This window comes from Vicugna pacos, chromosome 16, assembly GCF_048564905.1.
Source record: "Vicugna pacos chromosome 16, VicPac4, whole genome shotgun sequence".
Taxonomy (NCBI): domain Eukaryota; kingdom Metazoa; phylum Chordata; class Mammalia; order Artiodactyla; family Camelidae; genus Vicugna; species Vicugna pacos.
Window position 1 is genome coordinate 42711702 of NC_133002.1, and position 16584 is coordinate 42728285.

The following is a 16584-nucleotide window of genomic DNA, read 5'->3' on the forward strand; positions in this document are numbered from 1 at the left end:
GCCTCCACCTTCCCCTCACTCCCATCATCTGCCTCCTGACCACCCTAGTGTCTTCCCCATGGGGCCCTGCTTGGGGAGTCCTGCCTCCTGTCTCTAGGACCTAAGCATAGAATAAACTTTTTCTCCTGAGCCTCCTATCTCCTGAGGCACTTGACTGACCATCTCAAAACACAACATAAAACAGGCTTCTTTCATGTAGCACATCCATGCTTTGTATCAGTACTCTCTCCCTTTTTACTGCTAAGTAGTATGCCGTTATGTGAATATACCACAATTTGTCAAACCATTCACCAGTTGATGGACATTTGGATCATTCCAGGTTTTGGCTAGTATGAAGGACACCACTAAACATTTGCATACAAGTCTTTTTGTGGACTTAAGTTTTCCCTCTATCTTGAGTAAATACTTAGAGTAGGATTCCTGACTCAGGTTGCCAGACTGCTTTCAAGTGGCTGTACTATTTACATTCTCACCAGCGATGTATGAATGTTCCAGCTGACACCGTTTGATATTGTCATTCTTTTGGGTATATCCATTCTAACGGGTGTATAGTGATATCTTATTCTGGTTTTAAGTTGTATGTCCCTGTTGACAGTGATATGGAGCATCTTTGCATGTGCTTGTTGATCATTCATGTACCTCTCTTTTTTGTGACAGACTTTATTTCTTAGAGTAATTTAAGGTTCACAGCAAAATTGAAGGGAAGTTACAGAGATTTCCCATATACTCCTGCCCCTACACATGCATGGTTTCCCCCATTATCAGTATCCCTCACCAGAGTGGGACACTGGTTAAAACTGGTGAGCCTATGTTGACACTTCATTATCACCCACAGTCCATTGCATTGGTGCATACGTTCTGTGAGTTTGGACACATGTATATTTACATGTATCCACCCTTATGATATCATCTGTAATATTTCTCCTGCCTTAAAAACTCCCTGTGCTCCGCCTATTTTTACCCTTTCCCCCAACCACTGATCTTTTACCATTTCTATAATTTTGCCTTTTCCAGAATGCCATGTAATTGGACATCATGCACTACATAGGTTTTTTGGATTGGCTTCTTTTACTTAGTAATATATATAAAAGTTTCCTCCATGTCTTTTTATGGCTTAATGGCTCATTTCTTTTTAGTGCTGAGTAATATTACATTGTCTGAGTGTACCACAATTTATCCATTCACCTACTGAAGGATATCTTGGTTGCTTCCAATTTCTGGCAGTTATGAGTAAAGCTGCTATAGACACCCATGTGCATATTTTGTGTGGACATACATTTTCAGCTCCTGTGGGTAAATACCAAAGAGCGTGATTGCTGGATCTTATGGTAAGAGTATATTTGGAAGACTGCCAAACTGTCTTCCAAAGTGGCTAGACCATTTTTTGCCTTTCTGCTAACAATGAATGAGAGTTTCTGTTGCTCGACATCCTCAGCAGCATTTTTTGGTGGTGTCAGTGTTCTGGATGTTGGCCATTCTGATAGCTGTGTAGTGTATCTCATTGTTTTGATTTGCATTTTCTTGATGACATATGATATGGAACATCTTTTCATATGCCTGTTTGCCATGTGTATATCTTCTTTGGTGGGTATCCTATTACGGTCTTTGGCCCACTTTTGAATCAGGTTGTTTGTTTTCATACTGTTGTGTTATAAGAGTTTTTTTGTATGTTTCAGATAACGGTCCTTTGTCAGATATGTTTTCTGTAAATATTTCCTCCCAGTCTGTGACTTGTCTTTTCATTTTCTTGACAGTATCTTTTACAGAGCTTAATGAAATCCAGATTATCAACCCTTTCTTTCATGGATCCTGCCTTTGGTGTTAGCATCTAAAATGTTATTGCCAAATCCAAGGTCATCTAGATTTTCTCCTATATTATCTTTTAGGAGTTTTATAGTTTTATGTTTTACATTTAGGTCTGTGATCCGTTTTGAGTTAATTTTTGTGAATAATTTAAGATTTGTGTATAGATTTTTTTTTTTGCATGTGACTGTCCTATTGTTGCAGTACCATTTGTTGAAAAGACTATCTTTGCTCCATTTCATTTCTGATATTAGTAATTAGTGTGCTTTCTCTTTTTTTCTTAGCTTGGCTAGAGACATTGATTTTATTGACCTTTATAGAGAACCAACTTTTGACTTCATTTTTTCTGTTGATTTCCTGATTTCAATTTCATTGATTTCTGCTCTTAATTTTTAGCATTTTTTTTTCTGTTTGCTTTGGATTTAATTTTCTTTCTCTCTCTTTTTTTTTTTAACTTCCTGAAGTGAAAGCTTAGATGATTGATTTTAGATCTTTCTTTCCTAATATATTCGTTCTGTGAAGGAAAAGTCTAGCTGGGCTAACGAGCTCAGTCACAAATCTAAGTGTGGTAAGTGTCTGTTTACTGATATAAGTTCTGCCGGGCTAACTTGTAAATCTAAAGTTTAGTGTCAGTTTACTGGGCTAACAAGCTAACTCATAAATCCAAGCTCACAAGTGTCAGTAACGTGATCTGTTCCAAATTAATAAGCTCCAGTGTACTGATTCCTTGCTTTTTGTTGTTTGAACCTTATTGGCTAATAGCCTCATACTTGTAATTAACCCTATAAAACCTCATGTACACGTCTTGGAGGTGCTCAGAGCTTCGGAGCAGAAGCCCCTCTGAGCCCGCCGGCGTAATAAATCTGAGTACTCCAACTCTCCGAGTGGTGCTTGTTTCTTGGCTGGCCTGTCATTTCCGTAACAGTTCAGTGCTATAAATTTCCCTGTAAGCACTGCTTTCACTACACAAATTTTAACAAGTTGCATCGTCATTTTTATTTAGCTCAAAATATTATTTAATTTCTCTTGAGAGTTCTTCTTTGACCCATGTGTTATTTAGAAATATATCATGGGTTTTTTTGTTTGTTTGTTTTGCAGGGAGGAGGTAATTAGGTTTATTTAGTTTTTTGATGGAGGTACTGGGGATTGAACCCAGGACCTCATGCATGCTAAGCATGCGCTCTACCACTTGAGCCATACCCTCCCCTCTAGAAATATATTGTTTAATCTCCAAGTATTTGGGGATTTTCCAGTTATCTTACAGGTACCGATTTCTGGTTTAATTCCCTTGTGGTCTAAGAGCAGATGCTGTATGATTTTTATTCTTTCAGATTTCTTAAGGTGTGTTTCATGGCCCAGAATATATGATCTATCTTGGTGAATATTCTGTGTGAGCTTGAGAAGAATGTGTATTCTACTGTTGCTGGATAAACAGTTTATGGATGTCAGTTATATCCAGTAGATTGATGTTGGTGTTGAGTTTAGCTATGTCTTTTCTGATTTTCTGCCTGTTGGATCTGTCCATTCTGATAGAGGGGTGTTGAAGTCTCCAACTCTAATAATGGTTTCATCCACTTTTCCTTGCATTCTATCAGTTTTTGCCTCATGTAGTTTGATGCTCTGTTAGTTACAAACACATTAAGGATTGTTATTTCTTCTTGGAGGACTGTCCCCTTTAGCATTGTTTAATGCCCCTCTTTATTCTTGATAACTTTCCTTGGTCTGAGGTCAGCTCTGTCTGAAATAAGTATTTCACTCCACTCCCTTCTTACTTGCATGATTTCTTAAGACAAGTTGAATATAATTCTTATCTATAGGTAGGGTGTATCTTTTTCTGGCTTCTTTTGGGATTTTTTTCTTTGTCTTTGATTTTCTGTGGTTTGAAAATCATATGCCTAGGTATAGTTTTCTGGGCATTTTTTTCTGCTCAGTGTTCTCTTAGTTTCCTGGATCTGTGGTTTGATACCTAATATTAATTTGACGGAAATTCTCAGTCATTATTGTTTCAAGTAATTCTTTTGTTCTTTTCTCTTTCTGCTGTTCCTTTCTTTACCTTCTAGAGTTCCCATTACACATATTTTACACCTTTTGTAGTTGTCCCACAGTTCCTGGATATTGTATTCTGGTATTTTGGTTTTTTCCTCCCAGGATTTTTTCTCTTTGCCTTTCACTTTTGGCAGTTTCTATTGAGATATCCTCAAGCTCAGAGATTCTTTCCTCAGCTGTCTTTAGTCTCCTTAAGAGCCTATCAGAAGCATCCTTCCTTTCTGTTACAGTGTTTTTGATGACTACAACATCCTTGCCATGTCTGGTTTTGATACTTGCTTTATCCCTTCAAACTGTGTTTTTTGCCTTTTAGCATGTTTTGTAATTAAAATAGGAGGACATAATGTACTGGGTTAGAGGAACTGCTCTGATAGGTCTTCAGTAATGTGGTGGTAAGATGTGGGGGAGGGGAAGCATTCTGTGGTCCTATGAGTAGGTCTCAGTCTCTTGATGAGCCTGTACCTCTGGATTGTGAACTTCACACATGCCTCTCAGTTTTTTCCCCTACTTTGGTGGAAAAGGATGGCTAGGGTAGGCTGGAGTTGGATTGTGCCCCTCCTCTGGGTCAGTCAGGCTCTCATATAACCCCAACAAGTGAGGCTCTGGTTAACTGGTTTCTCCTGAGGGCAGACCTTGCTAAGAACAGGATGCTCTGCCCTAATTCAAAATGATTCCTTTCCCCTCCCGCTGCTGATAGCCTGAGGGACTTTTCCTCCTGTACTCATTGTGAGAATCTGGTCAAGCTCCTGTAGATAATATTCACAAAAGCATGGGGTCCCTGATGACTGGGTGCCCCTGGAGTTTTTATTTCTCAGACTTGTCAATGCTGAATCTCCAATAATTTGTCAGTTGTAGTTCAGATTTCTCTACTTTAGCTTTGGTTGTTCCCATGGAGTTTTTGCTGGTGGGTTTCTGCTTTGGTAAGTTGTGATTCTTTGTATTCACCTGTCTATCTCCAGTTTTAGAGGCCCTATGAGTTGCTTCTGTTGTGGATATAGGAAGAGTTGTTGACTTTTCAGTTTGTTCAGCTCTTATTGTTAGGACAGAGTTGTAGGAGTTCCTTATGTATGCTAAATATGAGTCCTTTATGAGACATGTTTTGCAAGTATTTCCTCCCAGACTGTGGTTTGTCTCTTTTCTTTCCTTTTCTCTCTCTCTTTCTTTTTTTTTTTTTCTTTTGGCCTTTTCATTTTTATAACAGTGTCTTTTGTTTAAAATCATCCGAGTCTGTTTCTGGCCTATATTCCATTCTTTTGATCTGTAGGTCTATATTTATGCCATTACCATATTATCTTGATTATCAAAGCTTTATAATTAAATTCTTGAATTCAGGTAGTGTAAGTCCTCCAATTTTGTTGGTGTTTTTTCAAGATCGTTTTGGCTGTTTGAGATCTTTTGCATTTCCATATAAATTTTAGAATTGGTTTATCAATTTCTATGAAAAAGCCTACTGGGACTTTGGTTGGGATTGTGTTGAATTTATAGATCAAATTGAAGAGAATTGATACCTTAACTGTGTTGACTCTTCCATTCCAACGTGATATATCTCTTACTTAGATCCTGAAATTCTTTTAATAATGTTTCATAGTTTTCTTACACATATTATATTAACTTTATTCCTGGGTGTTTCATGTATTTTGATGCTATTGTAAATTGTGTTTTAAAATTTTAATTTCTAGTTGTGTATATAAGGAAAAACAATTGATTTTATATTAAGCTTTATCTGTGATCTTTCTTTTCAGTTTGTATATATTTTTTCCTCTCACCTTATTGTTCTGACTAGAATCTACGGTACAGCTTTGAGTAGAAATGTTTAAAGTGGACATCCTTGCTTCATTCCCAATGTCCCAGCTGTCTGGAATCTAGGAATTGTTTCGTTTACTGCTTTCTGAGAGTTCTTTCCCTAGCCTCATGGAGCTCCGACCTACACATGAAGATCATAACTCTGCAAAATACTCCAGGGAACTCCTCTGCAGATGCCCAGAATTCTCTCCCTGTGCAGCTCCTTCCTCTCTTGTATTTTGCTCTTCAAATCCTTTCTGCCTCAGCCTCTCTGAACTCCAATCTCTATCTCATTAATTCAGCAAGATTATTGGGCTCTGTTTGAGTTTCCGTTCCCTGCATTGCAGCTTGGAAATTTCCTTCAGGCAGTAAGCTCTGGCAGTTGTAGGGCTCACCTTGTTTTTCTGAGATCATAGGTCTTCACTGCAGTTATCCAGTGTCTGAAAAATTGTTTCATATATTTTGTCCAGTTTCCTAGTTGTTTATGGTTGAAAGGCAATTCCCATGCTAGTTAATCCTTCATAGGCTAAAGCAGAAGTCCTGTGTCAATTTTATACTTTGCAAACTTTGTAGAATAATCAGAAGAAATAAATTCTATCCTTTTACATTTTAACAAGTTCACTCCATCTTCATACTCCCCCTTCTGGATTTGTATTTGCCATGGAAGAAATTGATTTCATGTTCTGTTGAAACTTTAATGCAATATATATTCTTTTGTTTGTTTACATATTAATGCAATATATATTCTTACATTTTTGCAGGTAAAGGCATCTGAAAATATAAGTCATGCTAGATTTCACAATTTCTCTTAATATGGTGTAGGGGGTGTTTACGTATTTTTTATTGTTATTTATTAACTAATTTCTGTCCCAGAGATAAATGACCTATATTCTGAGCAGCACAGGTGAGACCTCTCTCTCTTTCAGTCTCTTTCCAAATAGAAATAGCCCTAAAATCATTGGAGAGGCTAAGTAGCTTTTTATTTAAGTTACTTTGGGCTTGCTTCCCTTCCCTAGATTTGTTCTTTGTCTAAATACATTATATACAATTCTTGTTATTGTCAATTGTAACTTAACTCCATATTTGTTTGCTACTGTTCTCATTTTGTTTACAATGCTTAGTTTAAAAATGTAACCACATAAAAGTGTTTGACTTGTCTGATTTTTTTTTTCTCTAGATGGTATAGCTGTATGCTGGGAAAGAAATGCAGCCTGGCTCCTCTGAAGGAAGAACTTCGCATACAAGGGGTAAGGCTTTGTCATTACTGTTCTGGTGTATCCGTGTTTGTTTGTTTTTTTTTAATGGAGGTACTGGGGATTGAACCCAGGACCTCCTGCATGCTAAATACACACTCTACCACTGAACTATACCCTCCCCCTGTGATATATCCACTTTTGATGGTACTTGGAGTATAGAATTTACCTTTATACCTTAAAACTCTAAATGTGTTTTTTGTTTGTTTGTTTTATCTTTGCTTATTTATTTTTTAATTTTGTAATTTGGGGGCTAAAGAGGACTTTTTATAAATTATTAAAATAAGACCTTCTTTGACCACTAAGAAAAGATGGGGAAAACAGGATGAGTAGAATGTCAGAGAGAAGCCAGAAACCAAAAAACCTGGTGTCTACCTATTACTGACCCCACGTCTTGACTCCTTTGTAAGTGCAGAAACTGAAGGCTACATAAGTTAAGGGGCTGGTCTTCCAGGTCTCAGTCTAGTTACCAATATCAAAGAACAGCTGGAACCAGAACAGTCCTCAGTCCGATGTGCTTCCTACTGTGGTGTGATCCACACCATTTCAGCTCCTTGCTTTTGTTTTGAAAAGCAGGTGACAAATAGATACTTCCCCGTCTCCCCTCCCACTTTATGGTGTTTTGGCATTAGTAAGCAGGAGCAGGATGACTTTTCAGAGAAGGGGCTCAGATGTGGGGTCAGTGGTGGAACCAAATTTCTGACATTCTATTTATCGTATTTTCCCCACAACAACTTTTCTTTGTTAAAATTGTAACAGCTACAAGGTAGTTCTGTTTTCTTTCCTAAAATCTGGTAGACAAAAGGGAGACTACATAGCTGTGCCTAGGTAGACTTCGGTGGCTCTGTTTCCTAAAAGAAAACAAAAAGCATTTGAATCATTTTACCAATGATTCTCTGAGGGCTGTTTTGGGTGTTTCAAATATTGGACCTTCAAGCCAGAACTATAAATTCTGTCTAATGTTTTATGGGAAGAAAAAATCTATAATTTGTTGAGAGATAATTTATTCACTGATTAGTTAGGCAGCTATGCATAACTGTTCTTGGACTGTAGTGTTTGTTAACTGATAAAAAGAAAGACCAATATATAATTTAACATAAGACAGCAGCCAGAAACATATTAGTAAAATTAATAGAATGATGAGATACTGTGTTTTCGGTTTCAGGTTCCTAAAGTTGCCTACACTGAATTCTGTCAAGGTCGGACAATGAGATGGGCTTTAGCTTGGAGTTTTTATGATGATGTAACAGTACCAGTAAGTAGAGACCTCCCTTCAGCTTCTCTGAATTCCAGCACATGGTGGGTTTTAGAAAGTCATAAATGAACTAAATCTATGCTGTCTTTTTTCCCTGAAGTTTGCCCCAAATGCTTATGTCAGAACGGAAAGTGGTGGTAAACCAGACAGAGTCCTGGAAGGCTGACCCCAGTAGCCATGGAGCTTTCTCTGTGGGTTTGTGCTACTCAGTGATTCTCGCTCAGTGAACATAAATAAATTGGCAGTGCATCTTTTAGAAATTGAAAATTCAGGCACTATAACCTGTAGAAACACCTTGCAGGTATGATCATTCTGTTGGACATATCTCAAGAATTGAAATTGAAGTCTTTCTTTTCTTTACCACTGCTGTTTTCCTAGAGTAGCTGTCTCCTGGGCTTCCTGGTGGATACAGAAATTGCCATTTGGGTTTGTGGGGTTTTGAAGTGTAGAACTTAGGGATCATTCCAGTGAAGAGTTCTTTCTCGGCTTTGAGAATAGCAGTGGAACATTGACTGGTTTTGAAGCTGAGTGATAGTTCATTGTCATGTTTTGTCTACTTTGCATATGCCTGAGCCTGAACATTCTTCTGTAACAGAACGTTTAAAAAATGATTTATTCCACAAACTTCTCTTTCTCCTCCGTGCTGCTGCACGTAAAGGAAAAATGTTTCTGAGCTGGTTAGACTGAATAATTTTCCTGGGCTGTGCTAAGGGGCGGTAGTAGAATGGCATCTGTTGGTTCTCACGTTTCCTTTGAAGGAATGATCGATCGACTTGTTGCCTGGAGCTGCCCAGCTTACATTGCCGCACGCATTGCTCAGGGTGGGCTCTTTCTTCCCATGGTATTTATGGAGGCCTGGTTCTGGTCCTTATGGTCTCTAATCCCATGTCCACACCATAGGCTTGTTCTAGGTGCTCCTTTCCCCAGGTTTTGGCCACTTTTGGTCTCTAAAGACTCTCTTAAATGTTGCTGTGTGTACGAGCCTCCTTCCCTTCTCTCATAGGACAGAGGAGCAGAGACGTGCGCAGAAGTAAAAGCGGACGATTTGCAGGTGTTTCTGAACACATGAGCTCAAATTTGAAACTGAGCCTTTCCCTCCTATGCTCTGCAAGTAGGTGTGCTGCTGGATTGAAATAAGTTCCCCAGTCAAGTTTGAATGGCCTGTGTGATGGGATCCTAGACTCAGTTCTGTGCCATGCAGTAGGGTATCTGAGATTAGTGTTTGAAATATCCACTGGTTAAAAATATGACTCTGCTTTTTTGACCTCCCTGAGGGATTCTCCTTTTTTGTCATCTTCCAGAATATCAGGACTTGCCCACCAAACGGTTAAAATCATTAGTAACGCCCTAGCTTAACCCTGTGTAGACATTAACAGCTGCAGGAAAATGGAACTGCACCTGTTTCCAAATGCTTTCTGTTCAACCTACTTCCCGCACTTGGCATTGCAGGTGGAAGAGCTGACGATGAGCCCCGGCGCTTTCGGTGCCATCTCAGGGACCAGAGTCAGCCTCACCCTTTTGAATTAGTAGCTATTTCAGATCAAAATATTAAAGAGCACTATGTTTCTGTGTTAGAAAAATCAACTTAGTTTGAAAAGGAATCTTCTAAGCCTTCCTCCCTCCCACCCTGTCTTTTAGGCCATCCTTGAACCCTGTTCATAGTTTCAGCCATCAAAGAATGCCTCTTGCTAAGGGCCTTAGGTTTCTCCCGCGCCAGAGTACTCACCCCCTCCCGCCCCAACCCAAAGCTGTTAATAATGCATTCCCAAGTGTTCCATTAGGTGCGCTTAAACTGGTACAGGGAAAATGGCAATTTCTGATTTGTGGTAACCCAGCAACAGTTTCTTAGCACTGGTGCCCTGGATCAGCAACTGCTTTCCCAGGGGTGGTCCCAGGGCACTCAGGAGGTTTTAGTGGGCTCTCCTCTTGGTTCTCTTTCCTTCTGTCTGGACCTCTCCCCAACCCTTGCTTTTTGGAATGGTCACCTCATTTTCCTCCTCTTACTTCAGTTGGCAGTGGGGAGGGAGGAGTCTGCTGCTTTAGATGAAGACAGGAAGCCAAGGACTAGAGCTAGTTAAGCAGAAATATTGACCTACTTCCCCACCCTACCCCCACTCCCTCCTTTTTAGGGTAAATGTGCAGGTTACTATGGCAACTTCTGTTTCACTTATCTCAGTCTTACTGACTCGTTTCTGTTGGTGTTCAATATTGAAAAATTCTAATTCACTGCTGATTCAAATGCCCACACTAAAGCCCATTGCTCTTGTCTGGATTTATTTTAACAGCAAAAAGATGAGTCCTGGTGTTGATATAATTTTGTAGAGTCATTTCTGACTGATGACAAATATGAGGAAGCATATTGTAAGGACTGTTCTTTACCGAATGTTAACAAACCAATTAGAATGCCTCTTTGTCTCAGCTTCTCCTCTAATTGCTCAAGGCATTATTTTAGTTTTGCTTTGCTTTCAGAAGTTTGACACTTGTTAAAAGAACAAGGAAAAATAATGTGGCTCCAGTAAATTGTGCACTCTTGGTCTGAGCATTGCCCAGGAACTCTGGTTTTAAAAAAAATGACAGCCCCCACACCTCCCCTCCCTCCGCCCCGTGTTCAAGACATTTCCTTTAAGCCTAGGTTTTTCCTGTATAGGGAGTAATAGCTGGACGGCTTTTTGGAGAACAAGTGGAAGGAAGAGGGCTTGTTTCTTAGGTAGCCTGGTTAGTGTGTGGCAGGGCTTCTTTTGACAGTGCTCTACTTGGTGTTCCATAGGTTCTCCAGCTGGTTCTAGAGGGATGAGCGAGTCTGTGTAGGTGCCCAGGGGATGACAGTGGGGGCAGATGTCCGGCTGGTACTTTAGGGCCTGCTCTCATTTTAACCAGAGCTGATCTGCTTTTATCAATATTATATATTGATTTTATTTGTTGAAAGGATTCTGCCATTAAGATCTGGTGAGAAAACCAGTGCTACACCAGACTGTAGAGTATGCTGTAAGACAGATGTGATGATTAGGGAGCTGAGCTCTTGAGCAGAACCAAAGCTAAAGACCCTCCTCTTAGTTACTTTTCTTATGAAGTGTAACGTTCAGTGTGATAATACCAAAGAAATAAGATCCCGTTTTCCATCCCTCATGATGATTAGTTTTATGGGTGAGGAAAATGTGTGAAGTATTGATACAAAATTTATATGAGTAAGTACCGAAGTGAATGGTAAGGACCAGAATGGTGGGAGTTAGGGAGTTCGATAAAGGAAATGATTCAGGCGAGGCTGCTCTGAGAGGACTTCATGGAGGTGGCATTGTCGTCTGACTCATAGTTGGTGCTCAATTTTTGTTGAATGTTAAAAGGAACCATGCAGGACTTGTACTAAGGAGCAACGTTGCTGGCAGGATGACAATAGGTATAATAGATTTGAAGCACAAGATACAGTCTTTGTTGTGATTTGAATGCTTTACACACGTTCATGTCATTTTATTTAAACCTAACAACAGTCAGATAGGTGGTATTATCCCCACTTTCTAGATGAGGAAATTGGAGACTAAGAAGTTGGAGCCCAGATAAGTCTAATTTCACAACCCAAGCTCTTGGTCACTGTACTGCCAAAGGACTGCCTTTTGCTCCAGCCTGGCCGTGGATTAACCTACTCACGCAGCCCCTCACTGCCCTGCTTATAGGCTGTCTCAGCAGCCTTTTATGTAACAGTCACTTGGATTCATCCTAAGCTCACCATTCTGCTCAAAAACTTCTGAGTGGCTACCTACTGCCAGCAGAGAGTACAGCTCCTCAGTGGCTTCTTGGGCCTCTCAAATCTGCCTTTGACTTTCCCTTCCATACTAATTACACCTTGTTTTCCTGACTGTACTGTTTCTCCCATATTAGAAGTTCCACAGTTTATGTCCTATCTTTGGCCCCTGAGTTGTCTTAATCACATTACAGAGTCTTGGGTAGCTTCCTTGCTCTGTAGTCTGACAGGTTGTTCCCAGTTCACGTATTTTTTTCCTATCCCAGACCTGGCATCAACTATTTCTCCAAGAACGTCTGGCTTATTTTAGTGGGAAATGGTATTTAGAGGTATTTATCTGGGCATTGAGTTGGCCATTGTTTCTAGGCTTTTTCAGTGGGTAGAGCTAGGAATTATTACTTTCTTTTTGAAGATAAAATATATCCCAGTTCATGCTGATGCTTTCTGTTCAGTTTCTCCTTAACTTCATCAAGTGTCTGTATCTCCCATTCAAAAATTCCATGCCAAAAATCAAAATCCTCTATAATACTAACATTACTCTTTTGGCCCACAATACACCACAGCAGTCCCAAAATTAACATCACTATCAACAAAACGATTGTGAAAATAGTTTTTTTTTTTCCTCTCTTTTTCATTCTTTTGTCCTTGAGGACTATCTTATTACAGATTTTAATGTCATTTGGAATGTTCCCTCTTTGTGGGTTTATGCTATGAAGTCTGTGCACAGTCAGGTTCATTTGTTTCATTTTACTTTATATTTTCAGGGATTGCCTTTTTGTACTATTTAATTTTGTTTTCTGATTGTAAAAGATATTTACATGGTTTCAAAATCAAATCTCAAAAAGGATATAGTCAGAAGTCTAGCTTCTTCCTCTTGTTTCTTTCCCCCAAGTCCCTCACTTCACCTTGGGTCACTATTTAAACAGTTTTATATTTATCCTTCCGTTGTTTTTTGTTTGTTTCAATATAGGGAGATACACATGTAGTTATAGCCACCCCTTTTAGATAGGTAATGTTCTACATAAATTTTCTTCTCCTTGCTTTGTTACTCTTTACTGTTTTTACATGGATCTAGGGATGATTTCAAGACATTTTAAACATTAACCTGTCAGATGCGATAACAATAGAAATGCCTGCTGGCTGTTAATAAGGAAGCCACACTCTTAGACAGCAAAATATTTAGTTTACTTCATGGCAGCAGGGCTGATACACATTTGAATAAGGTGAGATGGTCTGGCTGTCCTTCCCAGCACAGCTCCTGTGTGTGTTCCAGCCAGGTGTCATGTTGGCCCTTTGGCTCTGTTTCTCCAAATAATGATAGCCTGTGCTGAATCACAGCTCACACAGACATTCTGCTTGTTCCTGGAGGACCTGGGACAGTAGTCATTCAGAGCGTGGCAGAGCAGGGCACACTGGCAGAGCCCAGTGTGGTGGCCAAGAGCACTCCTTTCCCCTCAAGACCATTCTAGAAGCTGCTTTGTCAAAACAAGGAAGCCGTGGCTTCATGCTCAGCAGACCTTAGTGAATGACTCCCTTCTCTTCCTGCAGATACCAGGGAGCTCTTGATGCTTTTATGCAGCCTGTGGCTTCACTGGGAGTTGCTGCCATCACTGTAGGTAACAGCAGAGCCTTGGCAGCATAGCAGATGCTACACAGATTTGGGTCTGGTTACATCTAATTTGAAAGTCTTCTGACTGATTGTACCACTGAGATCTAGAAATTAAAGTGAGAGTGAGGATTTAAGAAATTTAAAGATAGCTCTACTAGGTAAAGCACATTTGAAAAATGTAAGAACGTTTTTTGTCCAATTTATGATTTCATTCTAGTAACACTTGAAGCTCCTCCCCCTGTAGATCATTATTCATTGAATCCTTGCAATTCAGAAGATATAAAACCTGTATCCCCGGTGGGATTTACAACTCCCCACTAAACTTCTTTCACATTGTAATTTCAGCTGTGATTAAACGGTAGTTCATCTTCTAATCCTAAATCAGCTGTAAATTCACCTTCTGATTCTTTACATTGAACTGAATTAACCATTATAAATGATTTTTTAAATTACACTTTAAAGTGTTGAATTGTTTATGTTACTTTGTCTTCTAAACTAGATTATGGTAGTTTGAATATAGCACTCTTCATTGAAAATATTTGTGGTTTGAGATTACAAGCATTTTCTTAAGACCTGCTCCTTCATTTTACTCTGGCCCTGCCGACTGAGAATTTGCAGAACGAACAAGAGAGGGAGAGGAATGATTGCTGTAAGCCAGGCTTAAGTTAATCTTTAATCATTTAAAAGCTTTGAGAATTTCTAAAGTATAAATTATCTCTCTTGAGTTCCTTGTTTCTGTATTAGAGTAAAACTAAACAATCCTGAGAATGTGTGTATGTATGTCTGTATTAAAACAATTCACTAAAAATCTTCAGAAATAACCAGATTTGATTGACCACTGTATATGAAACATTGGGACCAGAATGCAAAGTAAAGGAGCTGTACATAAGATGGAAATGTTTTCATTTTACTTCGGGAATAACAGGACCATGCATTGGCTATTTTGTTGTTTCTAACTCCCTCAGAACTTGTACAGACGATCCTTGCTAGAGCTCTTGTTAGGTTTGATGAGGGTGCATTTTTCTCCTTTAAGTTCTAGAAATGATGAGTCTGTTCCTAATTTTGGAGAAGAATATTGCAGGAAATGAGAAACACAGCAATATCTTCATTTTGCTGGTTGGAATTTGTGAGCACAAGTGATTACCGCCTCTGTCAAAAGAGAGATGAGGCGCTATCCGTTTAGCCATTTTGTAGATAACCTTTGGTGTGCTGTCAGGGATGGCCCTGGGACGCTGACCTTTCCATGGTAACAGCCTTGCGTGTCAGGGAGGGGAATGAGACTCTGACTCTAGTCCCCCATCCTCCTTCTACACTCCACCATCTTTTTCACCCCTCAGCTTAATAGTCATGCCTTAAGCTCCTTAGTGCAAAGTGTTAGGCTCTCCACAACTGTAGAAATTATGTTTCTTATGCTGAGTAATTGGGTAATAATACTACCGTTATTACCCAATGTCAGTGAGTCTTAATGTCAATATGAATTTGTCTCATCTTGTCTGAAACATTAATTGGACAAGTTCAGGCTCAGGGCTCAGAGTCCACTATTCATTTCTCAAAAGCAGGTTCTTACTCATACACACACCCTTTGTTTTTGGTCCTTTTCTTCTAAGCTTGTTTTCTGTCTTTTTAATTTCCATTTTTTACTAGTTATTACCTGGTATAAAGAGAAAATGTAGATTGTTTCTTAGAAATGCCATCTAAAATTTTTCTAGTGTAGAATAAACTGGCTATTTAGTTGTGTATGTGTGGGGTAGGGAGTCCCTGATTAGTTCCTATGAGGCATTCTTACTGTATGTGTATCTGTATGTGCTCTGTCACTGTTTCCAGGCAGGACTGGGGTCAACAGCAGCACAATTATCAGAGACTCCTTCCAAGCGCACTCGGTGGTCTTCCTGTTTGAGCCTTTCTCCTTATAATCCTGCTCATTTTGACCCTGACCTTAGAATTAGCTTAATTTTTTTTTTAAGTTTTGATACAATTTGTCAGCAACTATAAGTCTGTCTCTTAAAAGTGTCCGTAATATATCTGCTCTTAGCTAAGAGTCATTTTTTAAAAAAGCCCAACATTTAGCAAGTTTTTACTTTAAAGAAATACATTTTAAATACAGCAGTGTCATTTGGTTTTTAAAATGGAACTTGAGTCCCTCTAGTGGGTAAAGTGAAATTCACTTTCTGAGCTTGAAAGTGAAAGAAAGATGACAGTCTTTAGTTATGTGGAACCAGTTCTCAAATCCACTGTTCTCGTCTAGTGTCCCCTCTCCCCAGATGAGAGGTAGTGTTTAGCCAGCCACTGGCTTGGCCCTAGTGTTAGCCAAGATTCCACAGTCCTCTTCCACCCGTGTGACCCTGGTGGCCCTGGTCATTCCTAGCATGTGATCCCACAAACTGTGGCTCATTGGTTGCTTTCTTTCCAGCCCCAGCAAGTATAAACTCGGATTACAAGTTAGTGATTTTAAGCCATGCAGTTCTTTATAGAGAAGAGCACAGTGCCCTTGGGGTCCTTGAGTTGCTATGAAAGAAATAATTACACAGGCCTGTTTTGGGCACAACAGGTAGATAAAGGACATTTAGTAACTGGACAAGTTACATATTGATATCCAGAACACAGGCAGCATGGTATGGCAGAAAGAACCTGCGTTTGGGGTTCAGATCCTAACTTGGCAGTTCCTAGATGTGTGACCTTGAGCTGGTTACATAACCTCTCTGTGTCTTAGTTTTCCCTTCCGTAAAATGGGGAGAAGGTGATAAACCCATTTCACAGGGTTGTTTTAAGTATTAAAAATAAACATGCAAAGGCCTGTTGTGTGTTTTTACTGCTCTGCAATTGGAAGCAGAAGTCATGGAAATTTCCCTCGCTGAATTCATTATGATGCATGGAATTTAATTATTTGGATAACCTTCCCCTTTTCTCCCATGCATTCTCTTTTCAGTCACCACCGAGTAAGCGAAGAAAATTAGAGAAGCCAAGGAAACCCATTACGTTTGTAGTATTGGAGTCCGTGATGAAGGAATTATCCCTCAAAGCGTCATCTCTGGGCTCTGAGACAGTAGAAGGCATAGTAGTTGTGACGACGTGGATTGAAAAAATTCTCACCGACCTGAAG

General features: G+C 39.5%; 1 protein-coding gene across 3 annotated transcripts in view; it reads left to right on the forward strand.

Moving 5' to 3' along the window:
- The window catches only part of METTL16 (methyltransferase 16, RNA N6-adenosine), a 61485-nt gene that overhangs the window by 36689 nt on the left and 8212 nt on the right, over positions 1-16584 (forward strand). For all 3 annotated transcript variants that reach the window (XM_006214458.4, XM_031685406.2, XM_072939026.1), the window contains 3 exons: positions 6809-6878; positions 8050-8139; positions 16411-16584. In XM_006214458.4, the coding sequence (XP_006214520.2) occupies positions 6809-6878; positions 8050-8139; positions 16411-16584 (334 nt within the window). The remainder of the gene's footprint in view (positions 1-6808; positions 6879-8049; positions 8140-16410) is intronic.